The sequence below is a fragment of the Chlamydomonas reinhardtii genome, chromosome 7 (assembly GCF_000002595.2).
Source record: "Chlamydomonas reinhardtii strain CC-503 cw92 mt+ chromosome 7, whole genome shotgun sequence".
Lineage (NCBI taxonomy): Eukaryota > Viridiplantae > Chlorophyta > Chlorophyceae > Chlamydomonadales > Chlamydomonadaceae > Chlamydomonas > Chlamydomonas reinhardtii.
Window position 1 is genome coordinate 4,480,488 of NC_057010.1, and position 24,479 is coordinate 4,504,966.

At 65.1% G+C, this 24,479-nt stretch overlaps 4 protein-coding genes across 4 annotated transcripts; 3 read left to right on the top strand and 1 right to left on the bottom strand.

The window, feature by feature from the left end:
* Positions 1-47: 47 nt before the first annotated feature.
* Positions 48-12,517, bottom strand: CHLRE_07g343400v5 (uncharacterized protein). The gene is made up of 21 exons (XM_043064398.1): positions 12,270-12,517; positions 12,027-12,084; positions 11,792-11,846; positions 11,479-11,539; positions 11,010-11,100; positions 10,208-10,420; positions 9,650-9,775; positions 9,179-9,319; positions 8,696-8,879; positions 8,268-8,410; positions 7,259-7,529; positions 7,026-7,110; positions 6,258-6,467; positions 5,292-5,797; positions 4,938-5,104; positions 4,554-4,625; positions 3,914-4,270; positions 3,472-3,623; positions 2,924-3,086; positions 2,586-2,687; positions 48-2,274 (listed from the first exon to the last, which is right to left on the bottom strand). The coding sequence occupies exons 1-21, from the start codon at positions 12,317-12,319 to the stop codon at positions 1,069-1,071; spliced, it is 4,413 nt and encodes a 1,470-aa protein (XP_042922966.1). The 5' UTR covers positions 12,320-12,517; the 3' UTR covers positions 48-1,068.
* Positions 12,518-12,737: 220 nt separating this feature from the next.
* Positions 12,738-16,509, top strand: CHLRE_07g343433v5 (uncharacterized protein). Its single transcript, XM_043064399.1, has 6 exons — positions 12,738-13,066; positions 13,517-13,623; positions 14,845-14,926; positions 15,244-15,332; positions 15,628-15,819; positions 15,938-16,509. Exons 1-6 carry the CDS (start codon positions 12,937-12,939, stop codon positions 16,040-16,042), a joined length of 705 nt encoding a protein of 234 aa, XP_042922967.1. The 5' UTR covers positions 12,738-12,936; the 3' UTR covers positions 16,043-16,509.
* Positions 16,510-18,097: 1,588 nt separating this feature from the next.
* On the top strand, positions 18,098-20,459 carry CHLRE_07g343466v5 (uncharacterized protein). The gene is made up of 2 exons (XM_043064400.1): positions 18,098-19,289; positions 19,472-20,459. Exons 1-2 carry the CDS (start codon positions 18,498-18,500, stop codon positions 20,342-20,344), a joined length of 1,665 nt encoding a protein of 554 aa, XP_042922968.1. The 5' UTR covers positions 18,098-18,497; the 3' UTR covers positions 20,345-20,459.
* Positions 20,460-20,507: 48 nt separating this feature from the next.
* On the top strand, positions 20,508-24,049 carry CHLRE_07g343500v5 (uncharacterized protein). Its single transcript, XM_043064401.1, has 2 exons — positions 20,508-20,864; positions 21,138-24,049. The coding sequence occupies exons 1-2, from the start codon at positions 20,856-20,858 to the stop codon at positions 22,593-22,595; spliced, it is 1,467 nt and encodes a 488-aa protein (XP_042922969.1). The 5' UTR covers positions 20,508-20,855; the 3' UTR covers positions 22,596-24,049.
* The last annotated feature ends 430 nt before the right edge of the window (positions 24,050-24,479 follow it).

A 24,479-nucleotide genomic window follows, 5' to 3' on the forward strand; every position in this document is an offset into this window, starting at 1 on the left:
CAATGCGGCCGGTGACGAGCTAGCCAGTAGGCACAAGCAGATGGTCGTGACAACACCTTAACAGTTAACACAGCCCATGGACACGGCCTCGAACAGAACGCCTGTCACTATCAAGTCGGAGAACTGCTGGTGTGTGCGTGTGTGTCCGTGCATTACGGGAACGGAAGATGCGCCCATCTTACCTGTACCACACACCTAGGAGTGCCATGTCAGGCCCCCGCTTTGCCTCGACCTGTGAACTGCTGCTCGTGCTCTATTTCATCCCCTTCATCCACATTTGAGCTCCACGGCCCGGCCACCTCCCATCCGCATTCAAACATCCGTCGCAACGCCTGCCCTGTGCCCGCGCATAGTCCTCCCGCCTCTGCTGAGTTGCTTTAAGAGCCATGTTCAAGTCGACAAAGTCATGATAGAAGTGACCCCGTAAGAGTTCTATGTACGCATGCGTGTTGCTGAGTCTTCGTCGATCGGCATTCAATTCACCTTGATGACCCTACGAACGGGAGGCCCCGCAGCGCACGTGAGGAGAAGGCTGCGAAAGCGCACGCCACCCAATTGCCGTGGTGCCTCATGCAACGCGCAGGCGCGCACAGCCGCATGCCGCGTATGAACAATCAACATCCACAACAACAACATCTTTCCGACGCCATGAAGTCGCAGGCGCGCGCCACCAACATGGCGTGACGCGCGCCCTCAGTGATCGGTATGCACATGGGTAAATGCCGTACGTCGCAGTTGCTCACACACGTGGAAGCACTCAGTCCAGCACAACCAACGGACGCCACACATACGGTATGCACACAGCTGCGACAGATGGACGGAAATCCAAGCTCGGCAGACACGACAGGCCGCCCGCCGCAATACACGCACGCGCCCCATACCCATACCCTGCCAACCCTGCTGACCGCGACGCGCCAGCACTGCTAGAACCCTGGCAACGGCACCGCGCTCCCACCCACAGCCGCGGGCATCCTGTCTGGGCGCTGCTGCCTCTTCCCCTTCCCCGCACACGCGCGCACCACCTACCCGCCCTTATCCCTCAGCCCTCGCGCCTCTCCCAAATGTCCCTCATCCCTGCGGCCTCAGCGGCTGCAGCACCGGCACGCTGGGCATGCTGGGCGCACGCACGGCCTTGGACTCCCACCGGATTGCCAGCGGGTGAGCCGCCGACCCGCTATGTCCACCGCCGGCACCGCCGCCGGCTGGAGAGGCGCAGCCGCTGCCGCCGACGCCGCCAAAGCCGTCGGGCAGCTCCATGCGCGCTAGCAGTGAGCCGTCGCCGGCAATGGAAGCGCGCAGGCGGGTCATGGCGGCGCCGCCAGGCGCCGTCGGGCCAGGTGACAATGCAGTGGCGGCGGCGGCGGCGCCGCCGCCGCCGCTGCCGCCGCCGCCAATGCGCGGCAGCGATGGAGAGGGCAGTTGGATGCCGGCGGCGGCGGTTATGGAGCCGGCGGCGTTGGTGATGGCCTGCATGCGGCTGCCAGCGGCGCCGCGAATGGGGGACGTCAAGGCGGCGGCGGCGGCGCCGCCGCCGCCGCAGCCGCCCGTCGCCAGGTAGCCGGATATCGGCAGCGGCGTGCCCCCGGCGCTACCTGGCGCGCTGGCCACGCCGTTGAGGCTGCTCCGCCGCGTCAGCAGCCGCGCCGGCGTGCCCAACAGCGCGGCGGTGGCGGCGGCGTCGTTCACGGCGCCGCCCGAGCCCACGAATGGCCCGGCGCCGGTGATGGAAGAGCGCATGGCGCGTGGCTTGAAGGGCCCGCCGGGCCCAGCCATGCCCGCCGCGCTAGCCAGCCCGGCGGGGAAGGCAGGGAGCATCGAGCCACTGCCAGGCGCGGCCGCCAGCGTGCCGCCGGCGCCGGCGCCGGCGCCGATGGCGGCGGCGACGGAGACGGCGGCGGCGGCGGCGCCGGCGGCGGCGGCGCTGCTAGGCGAGTTGGCGCTGTCGCTGGGCAGATGGCTGCTGCACTGCCGGACCAGCGGCAGGATGCGGTGCGGCTCTCGCTGCCGGTCCATTACCATGCTAAACGAGCCGCCGCTAGACGCAACACCGCCGCCAGCGCCGCCGCCGCCGCTGCCGCCAACGGCGGGCAGCAGGGTGCCGCTGCCACTGACCGTGCCGCCGGCGCCGGCGCCGCCGCCGCCCACGATGGCGGCGGCGGCGGCGGCGTAGCCGCCGTTGATGAGGCCCGGCACGCCTGAGAAGGATCCACCCGAGGACCGGACCGCAGGCGCCATGGATCCAACGTTGGATCCGGTGCGGAGGCCCTTCACGGCCTGTGTGTGTGTGTGGAGCGCCGACAGGTGTGCGTGTACCGTAGTTAGGGGGCTGGTTGCCGTACTGATGCAGTGGATGCATCCGGATGTAAGTACGGCACGGTCTGTGCATCAGTGTCATCAGTGCACGCATGGTTCATCAGTGTCAGGAAAGCACACATGCTCAACGTGCATGTGTGATTGTAGCCGCCCCACGGCCGGGCCCTGCAAACGCGCATCCACATCCGCTCAAAAGGCACCTGGGAGGTGGCTGACCCCAAGCCCTAGTCCGTGTCCCTGACATCCACCCACCCACCCACCCACTCGCTTACCCTGAAGCCCATGGACTCGAGTACGTCCAGGGGCCGCACGGCGGCGGGCGGCCGCGGATGCTGCGGCGACAGCAGCGCCGGCAGCGGTGACGGACCGGTGGCCTGCAGGGCGGCAAAAGGCGGCAGCAGCGGCAGCAGCGGCGGCAGCGGCGCATGAGGAGGTACTCGCTCGAACGGCCTCCCCACGGGCGGCACGGCACCGTACTAGACCTACCACTCCGTCGCAAGCACGGATAGACACGGGCATTGACATACACATGCATGGGCAGCACACACACATACACACACGCACACACACATACACACACATATATACACACACACACACACACGCGTACCGGCGGCGAGGGCGTTGCCACGGACAGGTTTGCGGAGGAGGCTGCGGAGGGCAGCAGCAGGCCCGCTCGCAGCTGCCCGCGCCGCGCCAGCAGCGCCTCCCGCCGCGCCTCTGCGAACGGCGGCAGCGCAGAACGCAAGTACCCATAACGCGCCAGCAGCTGCCTGAGGGGTGAAGGGGAGTGCGGCGGAGTGCGGCGGAGTGGGGCGTAGCAAAGCGATGGCGGGCTGCTGAGTGAGGCGTGTGCAGGGGGCGCGTGCGGCATGCGTGCGTGGCAACGTCAGGAATCGTGGCGTGTGGGGCTGGCCAGGTGCGGTGCCAGGGCCAAGAGCATGTCATCACCATTCGAGGCGCTGCCGCGTTTACCCACGGCAGGCGCACGAAAACAAACCGCTCTCGCAGCCGCACCACCACCCAACTAGGTCTGGATTGCCAGCCGCCAATCTCCCCTGTAGTCTTCCCAGTCTCCCCATTCTCCACAGTCGTGCCCAGCCTCCCCGCCCGGGACTTATGACGTTGGGCTCGGGCACATAGCCTCCCCGCCCTCACCTGCTGAGCACCAGCAGGCGGGTCGGCCGCGCCGCCACCACAGTGGCCAGGAAGGCGGAGGGCGGGAAGGGCGTGTCGTCATCCGCGGGGAACACCTCGTGCCCGGCAGGGCCCACGCCGCCGGCGGGGGCTGCGGCGGTGCCGCGACGCGCCTGCGACAGCGAGCAACAGCAACAGCAGCAGCGCGCAGCGAGCCCCGGTGTTTCAAGATTCATGACACGGCACCTGACAAGCGGAGCGGGTTGAGTGAAGGCGCGTGGGAGCCGCGAGTGCTGGTGCGAGGAGCCGGCAGAGCGCGGCCGTACCTCCCCGCTTTGGCTTGCCGCGTGCCTCCAGCAATTGCTGCGCCCAGTCAAAACCCTTGGCGCGCTGCTCCCACACACAAACAGCCCACCCACACATGTAGCTCGCCCCCCCCCCCCGCCCACACCCAGCCACCCACCTTGGCCAGGTCTGCCGGGTAGCCCAGCACGCTCTCCCCGAACGAGCCGCCCGACCCCAACAGCGACAACGTGGACAGCGCCGCCGCCGCGCGCCGGGCCTTGATGGACGTGAGCTGCGCACCGCCACCAACACTGCTGGAGCCGCCGCCGCCGCCGCTGCCGCCGCCGCCTGCTGTGCCGCCGCCGCCGACAGCTCCATTGCGGGGCAACCCCTCCGGGGGCAGCGGCGCCAGCGGTGTCAAGGCGGAGGAAGCGGAGCGCTCCGGTGCGCTGCCGGTGGTGGAGGCGGAGGCGGCTGCGCCGCCGGCCGAGCCGCCAAAGGCGTCAGAGTCGTCGAGCAGGCGCACTTCGCCCTCCTGCGGTCCGGCACACACACACACCGACAAAGTTGTGTCGTGGTGTTGCTGAGGTTGCTATTGGTGATGGTGTGGGTGCAAGGAGGCAAGGAGGCAAGGTGCAAGGAGGCAATTTGAGAGGCCACACTTGACGACACCCAGCATGAAGGGCCCCCGGGCGGCGGTAGCGCTCTCGCTTCCTTCCTTCCTTGTTCTGTCCTGTACAGAAGCCGTTTCGCCCGCCCCCGCGCCCGCCCCCGCCCCCGTTGCCACCCCCGCCCCCGCCGCCCCCACGCCGACTCACCAGCACCACGTACAGCGCGTCCACCGCCTGGCCCTGCCGCACCACCAGCGCGTTGGAGTCCACCGAAATAACCTGAGAGCCAGCGAGCAAGCGAGCCAGTGGGCAGTGTGTTAGGAAAGCTCACCGGAGGAGGACACCGGGTGGGCGCGATGCAGATACAGAAGGTTGCCAGTCGAGCTGCCGCGCAGTCGATGGCGACCAAGCCTTCCAAGCCGCGCTGGTTGTGCTAGCCCGAAGCCATCTTGCTCTCATCCCGCCCCCAAAGCCGCCGCGAAGCCCCTCCGCCCCGCCCTGCCCTGCCCTGCCCTGCCCTGCCCTGCCCTGCCCTGCCCTGCCCTGCCCTGCCCTGCCCTGCCCTGCCCTGCCCTGCCCGCCGCCGCTCACCGCCGCCCCCAGCGCCACCGCCGCCTGGTGCTCCTCGCTCAGCCCCCTCAGCGGCTCCAGCGCCCCCAACACCGCCAGCCGCTCAGCCACCAGGTCGCTGCGGACAGCCTCCGCGCCGCGACGAAGCGCCCGGGCCGTCACCAGCAACACGTCCACGCCGTCCATGCCTGTGGGAATACGGTAAGCAAACCGACATACGGTGATATCAACAAACCTGTCGAGCACCGCATCACTACGAGTACCACAACACGCACAGACCAGGGCTATGATACTTAAAGCACAACAGCTACGTCCAGCATGCCCAAACCCAACACCCGCTCCAACCAGCATGAATGCACAAGCAGTCCGACGCACCCGCCACCGCCGAGTGCGCGCGCTTGGGCCGCTGCGCCGGCTTGAGCGCCCGGTCCAATGCCGCCAGCGGCAGCTCGCCCGCCAACGCGCCCGGCTCCACGCGGCCCGACACGGGGCCGTACAGCTGCTCCAGGTGCTCCTCCTCCGCAGCCTCCGCATCCTCTGAGCCGTCAGGCGCCGCCGCCGCCGCCGCCGCGGCGGCGGCGGCGGCGGCGGCGCCCTTGCCGCGGCCCGGCGACGGGCGCGGAGAGGCGTCATCAGCGTCAAAGAACTCGTCGTCGACGTCAGCACCGTCGGCGCCGCCGGCGTCGCCGTCGACGTCGGCGGCTGCGCCGGATCCCTCGTCGAGCACGAGCTGTGCGCCGTCAGCGGCGCCGGTTCGGGGGCTGGCGCCTGTCCCCGCGGCTTGGGTGGCGGCGGCGGCGGCGGCAGCGGCGGCGGCGGCTCGGTCGGGCGAGGGGCTGCGGTCCGCCAGGCCCATCACTCGCTCCACGGCGTCGATGTACCTGCGGGGGAGACAGTGGGAGCAGGGAGCGACGCGAGGGTGGTGGTGGTGGTGGTGGTGGTGGTGGTGGTGGTGGCGGTGGCAATACAAGACCGGTGAGGCAGCGTCGGCAGCAGTGCCACGACTGCTGATACAATTGTGCGCAGGTCGGGGTGCCTTTACTACAACGCAGCCCTGAAACCAGGGCTTGAACATGGTGGTGAGCGCACAGACAACAGCAAGCGCCTGCCTCTGACTCAGCCCACCCGCCCGTCCCCCCCCCCCCGGGCGGCGACATTTATCGCCGGCGCCGCTCGTCCTGCTGCTCCGCGACGCCTCGGCCCACCTCCCATAAGTATTGTCGCTTGCAACTAACGCCCCTGCCTGTGCTCCGCTCATTTTTGTTGGTTTTGGTTTAGTTTGGGGCTGGTATATACAACCCACCAACCCCACCTCTGCCCCCACACTTCACACACACGCGCCTGATGGGCTTGGTCCGGATGCGGAAGTGGCGGTCCAGGTAGGTCAGCCGCACCCACGGCTCCTCCTCCTCCCGGTCCTCCTGCACGTGCACCTCATCCAGATCCTCGTCGTGCGCAAGCGCCTTGCCGGCGTCGGCGGCGCCACAGGCGGACGCTGTGGCGCCGCCGAAGCGCACGTGCTCGCCGTCCTCGCGCGCCTCAGCCTCATCGCTGTAAGCAAAGGGGATGGGGCGGGGCGGGGCGGGGCGGGGCGGGGCGGGGCGGGGCGGGGCGGGGCGGGGCGGGGCGGGGCGGGGTGGGTTGGGGGGCGGAGCTCAGGATTGGAGTGAAGGGGTGAGGAGGCAAAGCGGGTGGCCGGTTGACCGGTAGGTGAGGGACTGGTAAGAGATGTAGCTGGGTGCGGCAAGGGAGAAGGCAGGCAGTGCATTGCATTGCAGTTTAGTGCAGTGCAACAGCACAAGCAGACGTGCAGCATGTACAGCACGTTCACATCCACGGCATTGCGCCGCGCCACAAAGCGATGCGAGGTCCATGCCGAAGTCGACAGGCCGGCGCATGTACATGCACGCAACGCAACGCAACCTAACGCATGCACATGCACACGCTTCAAGCACGTGCGCCGCCCATGTGCCCAGGTGCCAAGGTGCGCCGGTACGCAGGTGTCCGGGGGCTCCACTCACAGGTTGTTGTGTAAGTATAAGTACAAGTATAAGTATGTCAGTATAAGTATCAGTATCAGTATCAGTATCAGCGCGGGGCTCCACTCACAGGTTGTTGTACGAGCCGGCGCCGTGTCGGATGCCGCGTTCGTAGGCGCTGGCGGCGGCGGCGCCGCCCAGCAGGCTGCCCATGTCTGCATGCGCGCGACCGTGTTCGTGTGTGAGAAAGACACAGGTCCGCTCCGGCAGGCGTGCTATGAAACAACTCGCCAGGCCAACACAAACACTCTCCAAACCCGCCCGCCCGCCCCCCCCCCCACACACACATACACACACACGCACCCTTGACGCCGCCAGCTTCCTCCATCTTCCGCCGCTCGTACTCCTGCAGCATGGCGTCCTGATGCTCGTCCAGCCCGCCGCCGCCGCCGCCGCCGCCGCCACCCTGGCCCGCCGCCGCCTCCCCCGAGGCCGTGTGTGTGGCCACGTACGCCGCCCGCTTCCAGGCACTCACAGCCTTGGCGGCGGGCGCCGCGCCGCCGCCGGCGCCGCCGGACTGGGACAGCGGCGGCGGCGCGACGCTGGGCGCGGGGCCGCCGGTGTCGCCGCGTTTCTGCATGGGGTCAGCGCAGCGGTACGTAGGTGAGGGAGTGTAGGCGGAGTTCAAATGGGCGGACGTGCGTCAGCTGCTGTGCGCTCAAGAGGTGCGTGCGTGTGTGTATGTGTATGTGTGCGTGTGTGTTAAAGAGCACAAGGAAAACATTACGAGTGTGCGTGTGTGTGTGAGAGAGAGTACGTGTGTGCGTGTGTGTGTATGAGAGAGAGTACGTGTGTGTGAGTGCGTGTGTGTGTATGTAGAACCGGGTGCGCCGCTGCACAAGGCGGCGCCACCACACATGAGCTTCACCCAGGTATGCATGCGGTCTGGCCAGGCCAGGCATGATCCTAACGTGCCGTACATGCACGCGTGCACCCGGCCCCTGGTCGCCAGGCAAGTCGTGGGTTTTGCTTGTCGCGTCCGCGTGCCTGTCGTGTGCTGTTATGCGCGCCACCGAGCCCGGGCGGCGACATTTATCGCCGGCGCCGCTCGCCCTGCTGCTCCACGACGCCTCGGCCCCCATCCCATAGGTATTATCGCTTGCAACTAACGCCTCTGCCTGTGCTCCACTCGTTTTCGTTGGTTTTGGTTTAGTTTGGGGCTGGTATTTACAACTCTCCCCCCCCACCGCCATCCCGCCAACGCCGCCGCTGCCACGCCGCGCCCGCCATACACACGGCACGTGGGACACACGCGCACGAACACCCAGAGCCCTGCAGCCGGTTCTTACGAGAGGCTCGCCCCGCAGCTCACCCGGTTCAGGAACTCCAGCATCCACTTCTTGAACTCGTCCTCCACGGCCTTGGCGCGCACCGGCCTCATGCTGGCCTGCTGACGAGGCGGCGAGCGCAGCCCCTCGCGCTGCAGGGCCAGAGACTGCTTGATGGCCTCACGGGCTGTGTGTGTGGGGGAGGGGGCGGCGGCGGAGGGGTTCCAGGCAATGATTACGGTTTAGTTGGGAGAAGGCGAGCGGTGGGGGCGGGCGAAGGCGGATTGGACACCCAGGGGCACAGGGCTGCGGGTGGCAGGGAGCCGGCAGATGCCAACTTGAACACCACGGTCACGCACAACCCCCCACACTCACGCACCCCTACGCCTGTTGTCTGCTTCTTAACTTGGCTACACTCCTCTGCACCACTCTTTGCACCCGCCCCAACCACCGCCACCACACTGCGACTCACACTTGCGCTCGTCCTCAATCTTCTGCTTCACGGTCCGTGTGTCCGCCGCCGCCGCCGCCGCCGCGGCCCCTCCCGGCCTCAGCCGGCCTGCGCTCTTGGCTCGGCTGGCCGCCGCCGCGCTCTTGAGTGCCGAGCGCAGTGCGGCGCGGTTGGCGGCGCCGTCACGACGTGGCCGGATGCGCTCCTGGGAGCAGCGCGGAGAAGGGCGGAGAAGGGCGGAGAGGGGCGGCAGCAGCCGACCCACATCAGTCAGCGTCTCCCTGGCATCGTGCCCTGACATGCCCATTGGGTAAAAGGTCTTTGGCTGTTGGGGGCTGCCCGCTTCACCTGCCCACACGCAGGAACCCCTGGGCGTCGGTTTGAAGGCAAGGCTTCGGGAACGCATATCCGTCCACCTTGCCATCCCCCGCCCGGCCTACCTCCCCACTTTCCTCCCACCCCTACCCTGACCCCACCTGCACCGCCCCTGCCCCCTGCCCCTACCTGCACCGCCCCCGCCAGCACCACGAACTGGCTCTCCGCGCGCGTGTGCTCCTCGTACAGGATGGTGCCGGCAGGCAGACGCCGCAGCGCAGCCGCCTCGGACAGCGCCTTGATCACCGGGGGAGCGGCCGAGCTGAGACCCTGCGTTTGGAGGCCGTGCAGGATCGCCGATAACCCATGTACGCGTGAGGCAAATAGCCTGCTCCTGCTTGTGTGCCAACCCCTCCACATCCCCCTGCCCGCCCTCACCCGCCCTAACCTGCCCTCCAGCTGCTCCTCCGCCTCGCCCTCCTGACCACCCCTGACCTGCCCTTCCTTGCCCCGCCCAACCGTCCCCCTCCTCCACCTGCCCTCCTCCACCTGCCCTCCTCCATCTTCCCCTCTTCATGTGCCTGCCTGCCTGTCAAGACCGCATCTTGCCTGTCACCTCCCCTACTTCCCCTTCCCCGCCCTCCTCCATCTTCCCCTCACCGGCAGCTGCCGCAGCACCGCCGCCAGGTCCTCCGCCTGCTCGGGCGTGCGGCGGGCCGGCTCCGTGGCGGCCAGCGAGCGGGCGATGCAGCACAGCAGCGCCAGCCGGGCCTCCGCACACTCGGGCTGCGCATGGGTGTGCGGGATCCATGGGAGTGGATGGGTGGATGGGTGAATGGGGGCGGGTGGGTGGCTGGGTGCGTGGCGTGGCGTGGAGTGGGAGTGGGCTGGAGCTCCCGGGCTGATCGTGACAGAGACGTCCTAGCGGGGTGGCGGGGCTGTTGCAGGGCGGTGGCAGGGCGGGGCCTGTGCCGCAGCCTCCAGACATGACGGCCCGCAGCACCTACCGACACCCAGCCCCTAGCCCCTAGCCCCCATCACCCAACACTCAGCCCCCAGCCCCCAGCCCCCAGCCCCCAGCACCCAACACCCAGCACCCAACACCGGCCCGAACTCAACCCCATCGGCCCTGCATTCCGCAACCACCCCACCTTGGCCCACCCTTGCCACCCAACCACCAACCAACCCAGCTAACCAACCAAACCACCGGCGGCGCACCTGCGACGGCGCACGTGCGCACAGGTTGCTGAACGACGTGCGCGTTATGACCGCGAACGCCGCGCCGCCGCCGCCAGCGCCGCCGCCGCCAGCGCCGCCGCCGCCAGCGCCGCCGCCGCCAGCGCCGCCAGCCGCCGACGCCGATTCCGTGCTGACCCTGACGCTGACGTCAGACGGGCGGCCGGACAGCACAAGCGACGCCGCCGCCAGCGCCTGCGAGGCCGCACATGGACAGGGCGAGGGAGTTGCAGAGATTGGTACAGAGAAGTGCAGCGAAGTAGACAGGTTACATGCATGATTATTTAACAAGTGACGCGGGGGAAACAGCACGGTCGTGTCAGGCGCCAACGGTATTTTGTCGTTGTGCCCCCATGACCTAGACCGGCCGGGCACCGCCGGCCCGAGCCACAGGCCGCCGCAGCCACCCGGAACCCAATGAACCCGGACTCACATCTGCATTCACAGCGTTCCTGCTTGCTACGATGGCCAACGATTCCAACCGTCCATTCCCAAGCCCCAATTACCCACCACCGATGCCGGTAAGCCCACGCCGCGCCTGCTGCAGCCCCGGCAGCCCTAGCTACTGCCGCTTCCCCCGCCCTTGCCCCCTTCCCACCCGCCCTCGCCTCCCCCCGCCCCCTTTCTCCATGCCTCCCCGCCCGACCCACCCGGCCCACCCACCAACTACTCCCCATCCAATCCACGCCCTCCGCCGCCCCACCCGCCCCACCTGCCCCCTACTCCCCACCCGGCCCCACCCGGCCCCATGCCCCCTGCTCCGTGCCTCCCCACCCGGCCCCACCTGCCCCGGCTGCACCTCCTCGCCGAGCGGCTGGTAGCCCTCCCGCCGCGACTGCCGCACCAGCGAGCAACGGCCCGACAGCAGCAGGTACCTGACAGGTAGAGATGCAGGAGGGGGGGGGGGGTTGAGGGCGGGGCAGGGGGGGCAGGGGGGTTTACGTTGAACCAATCCCGTAAGGAAACAGTCGCGCGGCAAGGAGAACTGCAGCTGCAGGGGGGGCGGGCAGGGACGAGGGCGGGGCACCAGAGGGGCAGGGGACGGGAGGAACAGTCGCGCGTGTGCCCGTGTGCTCTTCCATCAGCCACGCATATCATCCACGTCAGCAAGTCAAGCAGCCCTGACTGCCGCCGTACAGCCCCGACTGCCGCCGTACAGCCCCGGCTGCCGCCGTGCAACCCCGTACAGCCCCGTACAGACCCCGTACAGCCCCGACTGCTGCCGTACAACCCTAGCCGCTCTCGAGCCTCACAGGCGATCTGTGAGCTCGCCATGGTGCAGCAGCGTCTCGCCCGGGGCAGCACGTTGCAGCGCTGCAGGGGGGGGGGGGGAAAGGGGAGGGGAGGGAGCGACACGTGAGGATGGAAAGTAGGGAACACTGCGTGAGGCGCAGGCAAGAGTGCAAGAGACCCCGGGGCGGCCCGACGCTTGTACGGGTGCTAGGTTGGCATAGGCATGTTTGCGGGCGCTGAGTCGAACTGGGTTGAGGAGGGGCAGGGGGGATGCTCGGGCACAGCAACGGCGCAGTTTGACTAGGGTACGTTGTTACCGTGCGTGGCACTTACTGAGGTAGCCCGCTAGGACTTTCAGGTTGGGGAACTCCGCGCCCGCGAAGAAGGGCTGCGCGGACAGGCAATCAGGCACAGCTCAAGCGTCACTGCATGTGGTTGCTTTCGTGTGGTTCAATAGGGCCGCTGGTGAGCCGGCCGTGCCCCATACAGCGGCACGACCGTGGACCTTGGCCGGCAAGAAAGCCCCAAACACCCGCCCAAAACAGCGTCCCCCGCTCAGAATGCTTACGTGCTCCTCGAGCAACGCGACCAGCTGCTCAACATCCTCTGCGCTTCGCTGGGCCGGCCTGCACAATACACGGTTTCAATTGTTGAGCGTCTACGGCGGTTTAAGAGCCTTGACAGCTTTGGGGACACAGCCGCGCTTGCATGGCACTCCCGGTTGATGGGCATAGGGTCGCGCGCCAAGCCTAGAACGGCTTCAACACCACCCGCACATGTCAGCGGCTGAGGTCGACTAGTCGTTACTTACTTTACGCTGAGAACATTGACAAATGCGGATACTGATTCGTCTGTATCCATGCTCTAGAAAGCCTCAAGAAGCCCACCCGGTTACAATTGGCCGTTTAGCCGCTCCGCAACTCAGCTCGGGTGCTTTCATCCAAGTTCCGACAATACCTAGGCATCCTTTACATGTGACGTTTGGTATAGGCGGTTCTGCTTGCAGCGCAGGCGAACTTTACAGTGCGCTGTAAGCTTATGAGTGGTGTAGAGAGTATGATGCAGTATACTATGTTGGCTCTGAGTATTCAATGTAGGGAAAAACCGACAGGCAGCGGGCATGGGACGTGATCCCCCTCCCGGCCTCGCCTTAGTGCCGCCCCCCCCCCCCCCCCGCCGCCCCAAGCCGCCCCGACCCTTCGGCCATGCCACTCACCGCAGTGGTGACGCCGGCAACAATGCACGAGCTTAGCAACAGTCAGATTGACAATGTGAACAACTGGAAGAATTCATGCCAGACCTGCACACTGTGGGCCTCGATGCCCAAAGACTAGCCATCTTGGCCCAGGTTTGGCGACATGTTGCGCATCCGTTGCCACGACACCCCAAGGCAACCGAAGCCCCGTGCCATCTCTCTCCTCAAGACTTGTACTCGGCCAGGGTTGCACCGTGGGGTTGCATGGCTTGAACCCCTTGGAATGGACAGATTGACAGAGTGGGCCGCACCAAAGCCTGGCGGCTGCTTCCCGCCTGCCTCACTGTGGCCTCGCTGGCTCGATGGCGTGCTTGGCACAGAGTCTGCCGACGTGGCGGCCGCTGACGTCGGCGGTGCGGAGGCCGCCGACGTCGGCGGTGTGGCCGTGTGGGGCCAAGGCAGTGTGACAACGGGGGGCAGGGGGGCAGGGGGACACGGTGGTGGTGATACATGTGGGGGGGGGGGCGTGGCGGGACGCAGCACTGCACGGTCAGCACGGAGTTGCACATCGACACGGATGCAGAGGATGAGGTTATGGCCAACCCTAAGAGGAAAGGCGAGGGAGGAGGAGGAGGGGGGCGGTTGTGGGGCCTGCAGCCGGGCTGGGCGGGTGGGTTCGGGACTGCTTTAGAGGGCGGGCAGTGTGAGTGGGAGCTAGCCGTATCCAGGCCCCGTAAAGGCTACAAGCACGAATCTGCACGGCAGGATTGTGGGGGCCTCTCCAACTGGCTCAGGCCCAGAGCTCATGAGTCACTTCCCGTCTGACTGCTCTCCGCATGCCTCCCTCGTGCCTACCCAAACAGCCGCTGCCTCTTTTCCTCCACCTCCTCAGGAGACGTTCCTGGAGAAGCACAACGTCAAGCTGGGTTTCATGAGCGTGTTCGTCAAGGCGGCGGCACACGCGCTGCAGGTGCGGCTGGGGCTCGAGGGGTTAGCAGGGCGGGTGGCGGTGGCGATGGGGGTCCGGCCGCAGGCGCCGTGTGCAGGCGCTTTGCACAGTGCATGGCGGGACTGTGTTGCCTTGTGTCGCCCGTGCGGCCGAGGCCACGGCTTTAGACAAGACGGACAGTCCGCAGCAGGGGAGGGGGGTGTGCAACTCGGCCTGGATCCAGGGTCGCGCTGCATGGGACCCGGCCAAAAGGTGTTCGGACCCCTCCCAAGGAGCTCCCGGCCATTCATTTGTGTTTGTAAGACAACTGTATAGTCATTAGAACTGATAGCGGGCCAGAAACCAGCCCATATAGCGGGCCGGCCATTGACAAATTGCGCGCACTGGAAACACCACGAGCGAAATTCCGGCTGCTTGCAATCACCCCAAAGGCTCTTCAGCTAACTATGAAACTGATGAGACCTCCAGAAAGCGACGGGCGCGGCCCCTCAGGGGCGATGCCCGATGCCCTGCAGACCCTTCGCGGGAAAGGCCGTTTTGGAGCCCTTTCCGAGGCCCGCCGAAGCCAGCGGCCCCTGCCGTCCGCTCTAGACATACGTACAGATGCCATATTCAGGGGTTTGGTCCGTGTCTATTGGTGTTAACAGGGGTGCGCAGCCCTGGAGGAGCGCCTGGGAGCGCTGGGAGGAGAGGGAACCTGGACCGGGATCCCCCAGCACCTCACCGGACGTAAAACGCATACATGCTACATATATTGCGTGTCATGCCTCCCCTGTGCCCCTTTAGATGACAATGTTAGGTATGGCCTTCCCAGGTCCCAAGCCAGGTCCCTGCGCCCCGCTGCTCCAAACGAACGTGCAAGTTGCAAATGTCTTACGCTGCCCTGCGTGCTTCCTTTAACTGACTGTTCCAACTGAGGGAGGTAGTGAGAACTACCGGGATGGGCGTTGAAGGCCCGTGCGTGCCACTGTGCCGCGCAACACGGCCAACGCACTCAGCCTAGGCGACTACAACCAGGGGAGGCCCTTCCCCCAGCTACAACGAAGTGCACTTGCAGTTCTTGAGTTATCAGGACTCAATAGTGGAACTTGCGTCCCGGTTCGTGTCAGATACTCTCACGTGCCCTGCCGGCTCACGTGCCCTGCCGACGCAATCCCAAAGTGTCCCCTCGTTGCCTGTTGCCAATCAGCCAGACCATGGCTGGCAGAGGAGTAAAACATGATTTACTTCCACGTACCTCAGGCGTGCGGGCGGCTGCCGCTTGCATGCGCCATGCCACTGGCCGCTGCACGGGAGGCGGCCACGTCTGAGGCAGGCAGTCCAGGTGCGCCGCGTGGGGGCAGTTGTCTCCACCGGCAGTTGCCGCCATTATGACTGCTGCCGCCGCCGCCGTCAACAGCAACCATGCTCATCGAGGCAGACCAACGGAGAACTGCGCGGGGCAGGATGCGGGTCCAGGCCGAGTTGCACACCCCCCTCCCCTGGTCCGCAGCGCTATTGCGCTACACAGTCTACTGCGCCGGTGTATGGGCGGGCCGGAACGCCGGGTGCGATAGTGGCGTCATATCACGGACCTACGGTCTGAGCTCCACCTGCGCCTTGTGCCCTGTGTTGACTGCTTTACGGAACTCCACCCGCAAGAGGTGCCGTCGGTCAACGCCGTGATTGAGGGCGATGAGATCATCTTCCGCGACTTCTACGACATCTCCATTGCCGTGGCCACGCCCAAGGTGTGTGTGGGGAGGCGCACGCGGGGTGGGGCCGGAGTTGAGGAACCAGGATTGGTCGCATGCTTTGGGTAGCGGAGGGGTTAACAGAACGCGGCGCGGCGTTAGTGCGTCGAGTGCTCGCCGGCGGCGCACCGTATGAGCTCGCGCGTGGGACTAGGCATCCCAGCAAGGCCGCGTCAGCATGGTGCAGCTCTTCAATCGCCCCAAGCTACATGCCCTTTAGGCCCCCGTCCTTGCCCTTGTGTACGGTGCACACACATTACCCTTGCTCGGCTTTTCGCCTTTGCCCACACAGAACATCAACGCGCTGGGCAAGAAGGCGCGCGACGGCACCATCGGCATCGACGACATGGCCGGCGGCACCTTCACCATCTCCAACGGCGGCGTGTACGGCAGCCTGCTGCCCACGCCCATCATCAACCCGCCGCAGTGGGCCATCCTGGGCATGCACACCATCGTGGACCGGCCAGTGGTGGTCAAGAGCAAGGTGAGGGGGGTGCGCCGTGGACGAGGGTGGCGTTCCTGGCCACTGGCGATCCACTGGGTCACCTGCGCAAGGTAGGCGGTGGCGAGCTCCTTGTTGGGGGGGGGGCGGTGTGGCACAGCCGCACAGCCGGTTTGGTGGTTGGATGACGGTGGCAGTGCCCGGCCAGTTCCTGATACCTTCCTTACTCGTGATGAGCCGTGTGTGCCATCCCTACTCGTGCTGATCGGTGTTTGTGTCATAGCCTTGGGCAAATCCAACTGAGCATTTACGTGGTTTCGAGTCCAACTCGGACACCTGCAATTCATCTGTGATCTGTCAGCTGAGAGCACGCACATGACGGACGCGGGTCTGCTGCACGTGGCGTACGGCTGCCCCGCCCTGCACAGCCTGCACGTCAGCGCCACGGGCATCGCCGATTGGGGCGTGCGCCGACCGGTGGTGCTGGCAGGGCCTCTGCCCGGTGCCCGCGTCGTGGTCGCAGCAGCAGGGGCAAAAGGCTGGAGGGGCGGCGTTAAGGCGGCGGGCGCTGTGGGTGCCGAGGCACGGGCGGCTTGCATACAGATGGCAGCGCGCTGTTGGTTGGGACGTTGGGTTGCGCTTGGGGGTGCACTAGGTGACAACTTTATTGCGGGAACAGGCATGAAAAGGGGGGGGGCTATTGGTTGTAGGCGCCTGGCAGACGGTATCTGGCGAGCAGCGGGTGCGCCGCGACGTGCGGAGGGGTGGCATGGGGTACCGATTCTACCGATCCTCTGGTCACCCCAGGATAGACCGACTTGCTATCCTTTGCGCCGCAACCTCCCATCCCAATCCCCGAGGTCCGGGTTCCGATCCTTGCCGTCTCTATCCCAATCCCTGAAAGCCTGGTTCCAATCCCTGCCGTCCCGAACCCAATCCCTGAAAGCCAGGTTCCAATCCCTTCGGTTCCAAACCCAATCCCTCAAAGCCGGGTTCCAATCCCTGCCGTCCCAAACCCAATCCTTCCTCCACGGCGCCCAAGTCGTTCTCCCTCGTTGTCAAACCTCCAGTCAGCATACCGAACCTGACACGATAGGTTTCACGCCGCACCCACCTCCGCGACAGCTCCGCTCCAGTCTCCCCCCCCCTCTCTCACGGCAAAGTCCCCGCGGCCCGGGTCCTGGTCGCACGGACGCGGTCTTCCCGGCGTTCGAGTCAGCTGGTCAGAAGCGGGTCTGAACGTCGTCTGCTCCTTTCGCTCTACAGCTGACAATTGTCACTAATACTAACGACACCAATACATACAATATCTGGACATTATTATCGGCGTCTACAGCGTTTGCGTCAGTGTCGGCGTGTGCTAAGCAGTTTTGTTCCCTGCCTGTTCTCCCTTTCCAGACCTTGATATGGATACAGCGATCTGCATTGCAGCTGCTGTGTTCCTCAAGGCATCACGTCCCCCACCCCCGGTCAAAATGGAGAAGTGCGCCAATGGTTCACTTTCTGGGGCGAGCACAAATAGTCCTGTCCTTGGTCTCCAGCGAGCATGGGCGTGCACTGCAGCTTGATGTTGCTTTGAACCACTTCAATTTGGCTCGTTTCCAAGGACTTGCCCAAATTGTTTGTGCGAGAGCCCCGGCAAATGCGGGGGCTTCGTTTGCTTACGTTAGGATATCGTGTGGATAGTCAGGATAGTCGTGGGGAGTGGTGCATTCAGCCGGTGCATTAGTGCCGATTATGAACCCGTCACGAACCGTGACTTGCAAGGCGGGGAAAGGGCCCCGGTGGGGTTCGGGGGCGGCACGGGTGCTGAGGGGCGGGTACCAGGGGCGCCGAGTGTGCGCTGCGCTCCAGGTCCCCCTATCCAAAACCCTAAGGACCGACCCGAATCAGAATTGCAGCGGTCAGGACAGCCCGGGACAGTCTGCAAGGACCAAACCCCACCTGTCCTATCCGAATCCGAAAGTGCGCAAAGCAATCCTCACCTGCCCTATCCCAATCCTCAAGTGCCGACACCAATCCCCACCCGACCAAACCCAATCCCCAAAAGTGGTGTTCCAATCCCTGGCCGGTCAAACCCAATCCTCAAGTGCCGGGTACAATCCTACTCTGGCCAATCCAATCCACGGAGGGGTGACCGGCGGCGGGACCAATCCTATACCCCATACCACCCCTCTGCGACGTGTTGACCACTCGGCCTACTCGGCCGGGCTGGGCACGCTACGGTCAACTCGGCATGGGGCCGTTCGACAGAGGCCAGCACACATGCTGACTGTAGCAGTTTGGACTTTATTAATAGGTTGCACTGTTGACGTGAGCTCAAACTGTCCACTTAGAAGAGTAGGAAGCTGCCATCGTGAGCCGCAATTCGCGTATACTGTAACTTTTCTGAAGTCGTCAATTTTTCTACGCTGCATACGCACCCCTCACGATAATCCTGGTTGTCATAGAACATGCCACCTAGACGGGCCCGAGTCCCTGCAACTCTCGAAAGCCGCATCAAGCAAGGTCTGCAATACTTTGCTGACCTGCGCGAAGACACTGCAGCAGATGTTGCCCGTGCAAAGGACCTGCGCGATGCACTCCTTGAAGCTGACGTGAACATAATCAGCAATACCGGGATTCTGAGCGGCATCGTGGCTGCGCATGCCTGGGCCGCGCGTGCGCTTGCCGTTGCCGTGCTGAACGACTCGGCTTACGTCGCTCTTGTGGCGACCGCAATGAAGCTAAGAGAACTGCTGAGCAGCCAGCCGGGCGACCCAGTTTGCGACTGGCAGGACCGGCTGGTCCGAGCCCTGCTGAGGGCGGATACGCTGGCCGTGTACGCGAGGTTGTGTGTGCGGACGCTCGCGCCCACCCGCGGGGCCGCCGCCCGCCGCAGCGTCCGGCCACCGGATGCAGCCAAGGCGGACCTGGTATGGCGTGTCCTCAAGAGCCTCTCCACGATCGCCCGGTTTGTGGACAACAGCCTGAGGCAGGAGCTCCTCACGGCGCTGGCGCACACGCAGCTGCTCGAGCACGCCGCGCGGGCGCTGCTGCATGCCGCCCAGTCCATTCAGCCCGCATCCAGCGCAGGAACTTCAGGGGCGGCTGCAGCTTCCGGAACGGGGCTTCCACCTGACAGCTGGACAACCGTGTCGGGCGTAGCCACCACATTTGCCGACGTGCTTTCGTGCCTGGTGGGCGCAGACCTGGGCACTAGCGCGCTGTGCCCACGGCCCCGGGAACGGGACGCATCTGTGGAGGTGTCGCAGAATTCAAGGCAGCTACAACTGCTGGAGCAGCTGCGGCCGCTGCTGGCCGGCCACTGCGTGCAGCTCTGCGCGGGATGGGCGAGCCTGTGTGCAGCCATGACCGTACGGCAGCGGGCAGCGGACGGCAGCGCTCCGCAGGGCTTGGTGCCAACTGCGTCGCAGCTGTGGCACGGGCTGCCGTCGGAGCTGATACGGCCGCTGCAGCTGCCGCCGCATGCCACTGTGTCAAGCCAGGATATGGTGCGCGCAGCGACGCTGGTACGTATACTCGACCGCGGATGCGGAAGATGGGCTGCCGCTTTAGTTGACGGGGAGCTTGACGGGGATATAAGTCCATGGAGCGCAATGCTCCCGGCGGGGCTCTCCGGTATACAATTTAGCGATGGCATTACAGGAACTTAACGTTGACATTAGCTCGCCATTTGCTCGCCGCCTTGCAGGCACTGCCTTTGGTCCTGCAGGTGACGGTCAGCGGCCCCTGCGACCTGGCCATCGCCCAGCCGCCCCTGGGCTACGACCGCCTGCCGCACAGGCAGCCGCAGCCGCAGCGACCATTGGCGGGGCCATCGGCAGCGGGGTCAGCAGCAGCGGAGGGGCCGGCTGCAGCACCGGCACCAGCTTCGTACAGCGCCGTAAACGCGTACGGCCTGCTGAAGGCATTATGGCACTGTCTGGCCTGTGACAGCGGTAGTTACATGTGCAACCTGTGCACAGTCGCCGCGTTGATGGCCCGGCTGCTGACGGAGCTGCGGCCGCGGCAGGCGGCGGTGCTGCTGCCGAGTTGGTGGCGGCTGCTGGCGCAGGAGCCGTCCATGCTCATTGAGGGGTACGGGCTTGCGCAGGACACAGGGGAGCTGCTGCGGCTGCAGTTGAATGCGCCGCCGCCTGCCGCGTGGGCTGTTGGGTTGACGGATGCAGCTTCCGTGGCTGTGGCGAGTGTGGACTGGCCGCCGGAGGTGCAGGGCGCGGAGGCGGCGACAGCAGCGAAGGCAGCAGCCAGCCTGGCGCGTGAGAGGGACCCCAGCTACAGCCTCCGCTGCGCCCTGGACGCGGGGCTGCTGTCAGCTATGGAACGGTGCCTTCGCGCGCCACAGGCCTGGCGGCAGGCCGACAGCGCAACCGAGCTGCTGCACGTCGTGAACTGCGTGCTGCGCTACTCGGGCGTGTGGCCCGCGGTGCTGGCTCGCGGTCCCGTGCAGCAGGCGGTGTCGCTGATTGCCACGCTGGGCGCAGCAGCTCGGCTGCTGCAGGAGAAGGACACGTCACTGGACGTGATAAGGGGGGTTTCACATGTGACAACCCGGTTTCGGTGAATCCACCTGGCTTCGGCGAAGCCAGGGGCGAATCCGATTCACATGCGGCTGCCTCGAATCCACCTTGGGTGGGCGCCAATCCAGCTCTGGAAGGGCCGAATTATGTCTCCGCATACAATCCCAGCGCTCCCATACTCTTATTTTACACGCATAGTGAGTTCCCGATGCGTGACTCGCCCGCAGCCGCGACATGCCGAGTCCACCTCGCTCCATACACCGCCCCCGAACATTTTGTATAGCACATATAGTGCTTTGAAGCGTTTTTGCTGCATAGTTGCTGCGACCACGGTGCAATCCTCGTGCAGGAGCTAGGAAAGCCCAACATGTCGAAACATGAGAGGCGTGCGCGCTCATGGAGGATGCTCTAGCCCCGCTACCACCTACAATATAATATTATGAAGATCATAACCATTTTGATGGAGGCTGTCGCAACTAAAAGCGCACTCTGCTCCACGGCACACAGCAATGCTCGTCGCCGCGAGGGTTTCGGCGTCCAAGTGGTTGTTATCACATGATTGGGGTAAGAAAATAGTATAGAAAATTTCAGACGTCTCGAAACTAAGTATGTGTGTTGGGCGAATCCGGGCTGCGGACCCGGATTCGCGAGCTGGCTTCGGACCTGGTTTCGGGGGTGGTTTCGACCTGGTTTCGACCTGGTTTCGACCCGAAGCTAGCTTCGCATGTCACATGTGAAACCCCCCTAAGCCGTGCCTCCCAGCCTGGCATGCAAATGCCGGCAAGGTGCGGCGCTGGCGTCTACCTGTGTGCCTACCTTGCTGCAATGCTGGAGCAGGTCGCGGACTTGCGGGCGCTGCACGAGGGTGCACAGCAGCAGCAGCAGCGAGGGAAGCAGCAGGCAGCAGCCGTCGATGCTACGGCCACTGCCGCAATTTCCACCCCACTGCACCTCAACTCGGTGCTGGAGCAGGTGGTGGATTCGAAGGACGGCAGTGTCAAGCCCTCCACGTGCTCCATCGCCTGGATGGCGGCGGCGGGCGGCCTGCCGGCTGCCGGCTCCACAGCGTACCGGCAGCAGCAGCTGCTCACGAGCTTCGCGGTGTACCAGTGGCTGCCCATGCTGGCAAAGGCAACGGAGGTTGCCTTGTGCAGTGAGGCGGGCGCCGAGGGCTGGCTGTCGCAGGCGCTCCTGGTGGGGCACCTGGTGATGGATGTGCCCTGGCTCGAGTGCCAACCACGACCCGAAGCCGACGAGGGCGCTGGCTCACGCAACCGACGACAGGACGCGGCGTGGTGGGAGGGCGTGACGTCGACTTGCCAGCTTGCTGTGAGCATGCACACAATTGTGTACTTGCTGGCAACAAACGCAGTGCCGCTGCTGCTTGGGCACTGTGAACAGTGGCAGCAGGCAGCCGTGTTGGACCTGCTGCAATCCTACTGGACACGCTTTGCGGAGATGGCGCGTGTCACGATACGTGCGCGAGCAACACGGGCGGCCGAACAGCAGCAGCTGCGGCAGCAGCAGGCGGATGGAAAGCAGCAGGCTGGGCAGGTGGAGGGCGGGAAGGTCAGCAGCACGAGCAGCCTCGGCGACACCGCAGCCCAGCAGCAGCAGGCGCCACCGCCCGAGCTGGTGCTGCAGTGCTTGACGCCGCTGCCGGTGCAGCAGCTGGCAGTGGCGCACGGGCGGCAGGACATTGTGGATTACCTGGTCGCAGTAGCTAAGGGTTTGAGAGAGGAGTTGTTGATTGAGTGTGGAGGTGCCGGCGCCGGGGGAAGCGGCATGGGGGTGCAAGGGCCTGCCAGCATGGAGGGCGGCGCGTCGCACGCTAGCGCCACGGCGGATTGGTTGAGGGCGAAGTGGGTTGGCGCCGTGCGGCTGCGGTACCCGTCACTGCTGTCTCAAGGCCAGGTACAGGCGGGGCTGCATGACCTGATGGTCGCAGAGGCGGCGGCCGCAACGGCAATTACTGCTACCGGCGAGCCCGCAGCAGCCTGCGGTGGCGGCAGTAGCAGGAGCACTAGCGGTGGTGGGCAGGGCAGCAGTAGCGGTGGGCCGGTGTTTGAGCACAAGCTGTGCTACAACCCGCGCTGCTGCTCGCTGGACGGCCCCAGCGCGTTGGTTGCGCCCCGCGGCGGCAAGACGTGTGTGCGGTGCCGTGCTGCCACGTATTGCTGCGGCGCTTGCCAGCTTGTGGACTGGCGTGAGCGGCACTCTGGCACCTGCAGTGGAGCCGCCGCGGCGGCGGCAGGGTCAGCAGGGACAGCGAAGGCAGCGCTGAAGGAGGCATGAACTGACGAACTGCAACAGCAGCATGGACCTGAAGACTGCGCTTCAAATGCGGCGTTTTGCGGTTTGTATGAGAGTGAGAGTGCGATGCATGGCGTGGACTCTTGGGTCGTTTGCCACGTCGAGCGTGCAGCAAGAAGCGCTCAAAAAGGCCACTTGGCTCTGCTTTGCATTAGCGCATTACGGTTGATGACCGCTGACGCGGGTGGTCCGCGCCGCGCCTTCATCGACCCGGGAATACAGAGCGGACTCCACACCGAATGTATGAGTGCCAGACCTGCGATGCTAATCTTACTTCGCCAAGGCTAGCCTCCTCGCTCCTTTGAGGCTTGATACCGTATTAAGGTTTTGGGCAGGAGTAGGGGCATCATGAGCGGCGGCGGGGTAACAGGGTGGGGTACAGGCTGCAGTGTTGTTCGGGTTTGGGCGCGTTCTAGGCATGTGGCGCCCGTTTGTGGCAGAGCAATTTGACTGTCCCCAACATGTTTATGTGCCCGCCGAGATTGCTAAGCTGACTGTCTGAACTTCGCGGTTTTTGTAGTTGCACGAGTGTATGTCATTAGAGTTTCGGCCATTGTCGCAGGTGCAGGCGCAGTGCAGTAGAATGCAAGGGCGTGGGCGAGGAGGAGAGGGCTGACGGACAACTGGAGGCCGTGATGCGGCGGTAGATACGGTAGGTACAGGACTGGGAGGCGCACCAAATGCATGACTGACTTACCAGTGCACGGCTGAACGCGATGGCTACATGTGCGGACTGCGGACGGGCTTGGAACATCAGCTTATGAATGAGGGACGGTGCACTGTTGCCGACGCATTCGGCCTATCACGGCATGCACTCACATGGCATCATCTCGCTCTACACCGCCAGTCTTTGGTGCCACGGCAAGAGGTGGGGCCCCGGTGGATGGGTGTGCAGGAGGGCGGGGTGGTTTGGCGGTAGGGATGGGAGTGCGGAAGTGGACGACAAGGTCAAGCTTGCAGGAGGTGTTGTTTGCGGTAACAGCTGGATGGTGGCATGTTTTGTCGTTGTAATATGGGACAAGCAGCATGAGGATGCGTTGTCGAGGATCAAGTTCACGAGCATGCCATCAGGTGAGTTGAACAAGAAAGGCCGTTAGTAAGGGCGTGCTATGGCTGCTGCAAGTTGTTTCGGGTTAAGGAGGAGGGTGGCATCCCTGGCCACTGGCGATCCACCGGGTCACCTGCGCAAGGTAGGCGGTGGCGAGCTCCTTGTTGTTGGGGGGGCGGGTGGCACAGCCGCACAGCCGGTTTGGTGGTTGGATGACGGTGGCAGTGCCGGGCCAGTTCCTGATACCTTCCGTACTCGTGATGAGCCGTGTGTGACATCCGTACTCGTGATGTTCGGTGTTTGTGTCATAGCCTTGGGCAAACCTAACTGAGCATTTACGTGGTTTCGAGTCCAACTCGGACACCTGCAATTCATCTGTGATCTGTCAGCTGAGAGCACGCACATGACGGACGCGGGTCTGCTGCACGTGGCGTACGGCTGCCCCGCCCTGCACAGCCTGCACTTCAGCGCCACGGGCATCGCCGATTGGGGCGTGCGCCGACCGGTGGTGCTGGCAGGGCCTCTGCCCGGTGTTCGCGTCGTGGTCGCAGCAGCAGGGGCAGAAGGCTGGAGGGGCGGCGTTAAGGCGGCAGGCGCTGTGGGTGCCGAGGCACGGGCGGCTTGCAACCAGATGGCAGCGCGCTGTTGGTTGGGACGTTGGGTTGCACTTGGGGGTGCGCTGGGTGATAACTTTGTTGCAGGAACGGTGGTAGGCGCCTGGCGTGCGGTATCCCGCGAGCAGCGGGTGCGCCGCGACGCGTTGACCACTCAAAAACGAAGTGCTTGCGAGTGAATGCGAATGCAAGAGCCTGGCTGCG

Excerpts from the sequence above, each read along its gene's own strand:
- CHLRE_07g343400v5 (XM_043064398.1), bottom strand. The coding sequence starts at position 12,319 with ATGGATACAGACGAATCAGTATCCGCATTTGTCAATGTTCTCAGCGTA. Across the intron at positions 7,530-8,267 it reads TGCTGGAGTTCCTGAACCGG|AAACGCGGCGACACCGGCGG; the intron begins GTGAGCTGCGGG and ends GACCCCATGCAG. Across the intron at positions 2,275-2,585 it reads TCGAGTCCATGGGCTTCAGG|GCCGTGAAGGGCCTCCGCAC; the intron begins GTAAGCGAGTGG and ends ACACACACACAG.
- CHLRE_07g343433v5 (XM_043064399.1), top strand. The coding sequence starts at position 12,937 with ATGGACAGATTGACAGAGTGGGCCGCACCAAAGCCTGGCGGCTGCTTC. Across the intron at positions 13,624-14,844 it reads CGGCGGCACACGCGCTGCAG|GCGTGCGGGCGGCTGCCGCT; the intron begins GTGCGGCTGGGG and ends CACGTACCTCAG. Across the intron at positions 15,333-15,627 it reads TTGCCGTGGCCACGCCCAAG|AACATCAACGCGCTGGGCAA; the intron begins GTGTGTGTGGGG and ends TTGCCCACACAG.
- CHLRE_07g343466v5 (XM_043064400.1), top strand. The coding sequence starts at position 18,498 with ATGAAGCTAAGAGAACTGCTGAGCAGCCAGCCGGGCGACCCAGTTTGC. Across the intron at positions 19,290-19,471 it reads TGGTGCGCGCAGCGACGCTG|GCACTGCCTTTGGTCCTGCA; the intron begins GTACGTATACTC and ends GCCGCCTTGCAG.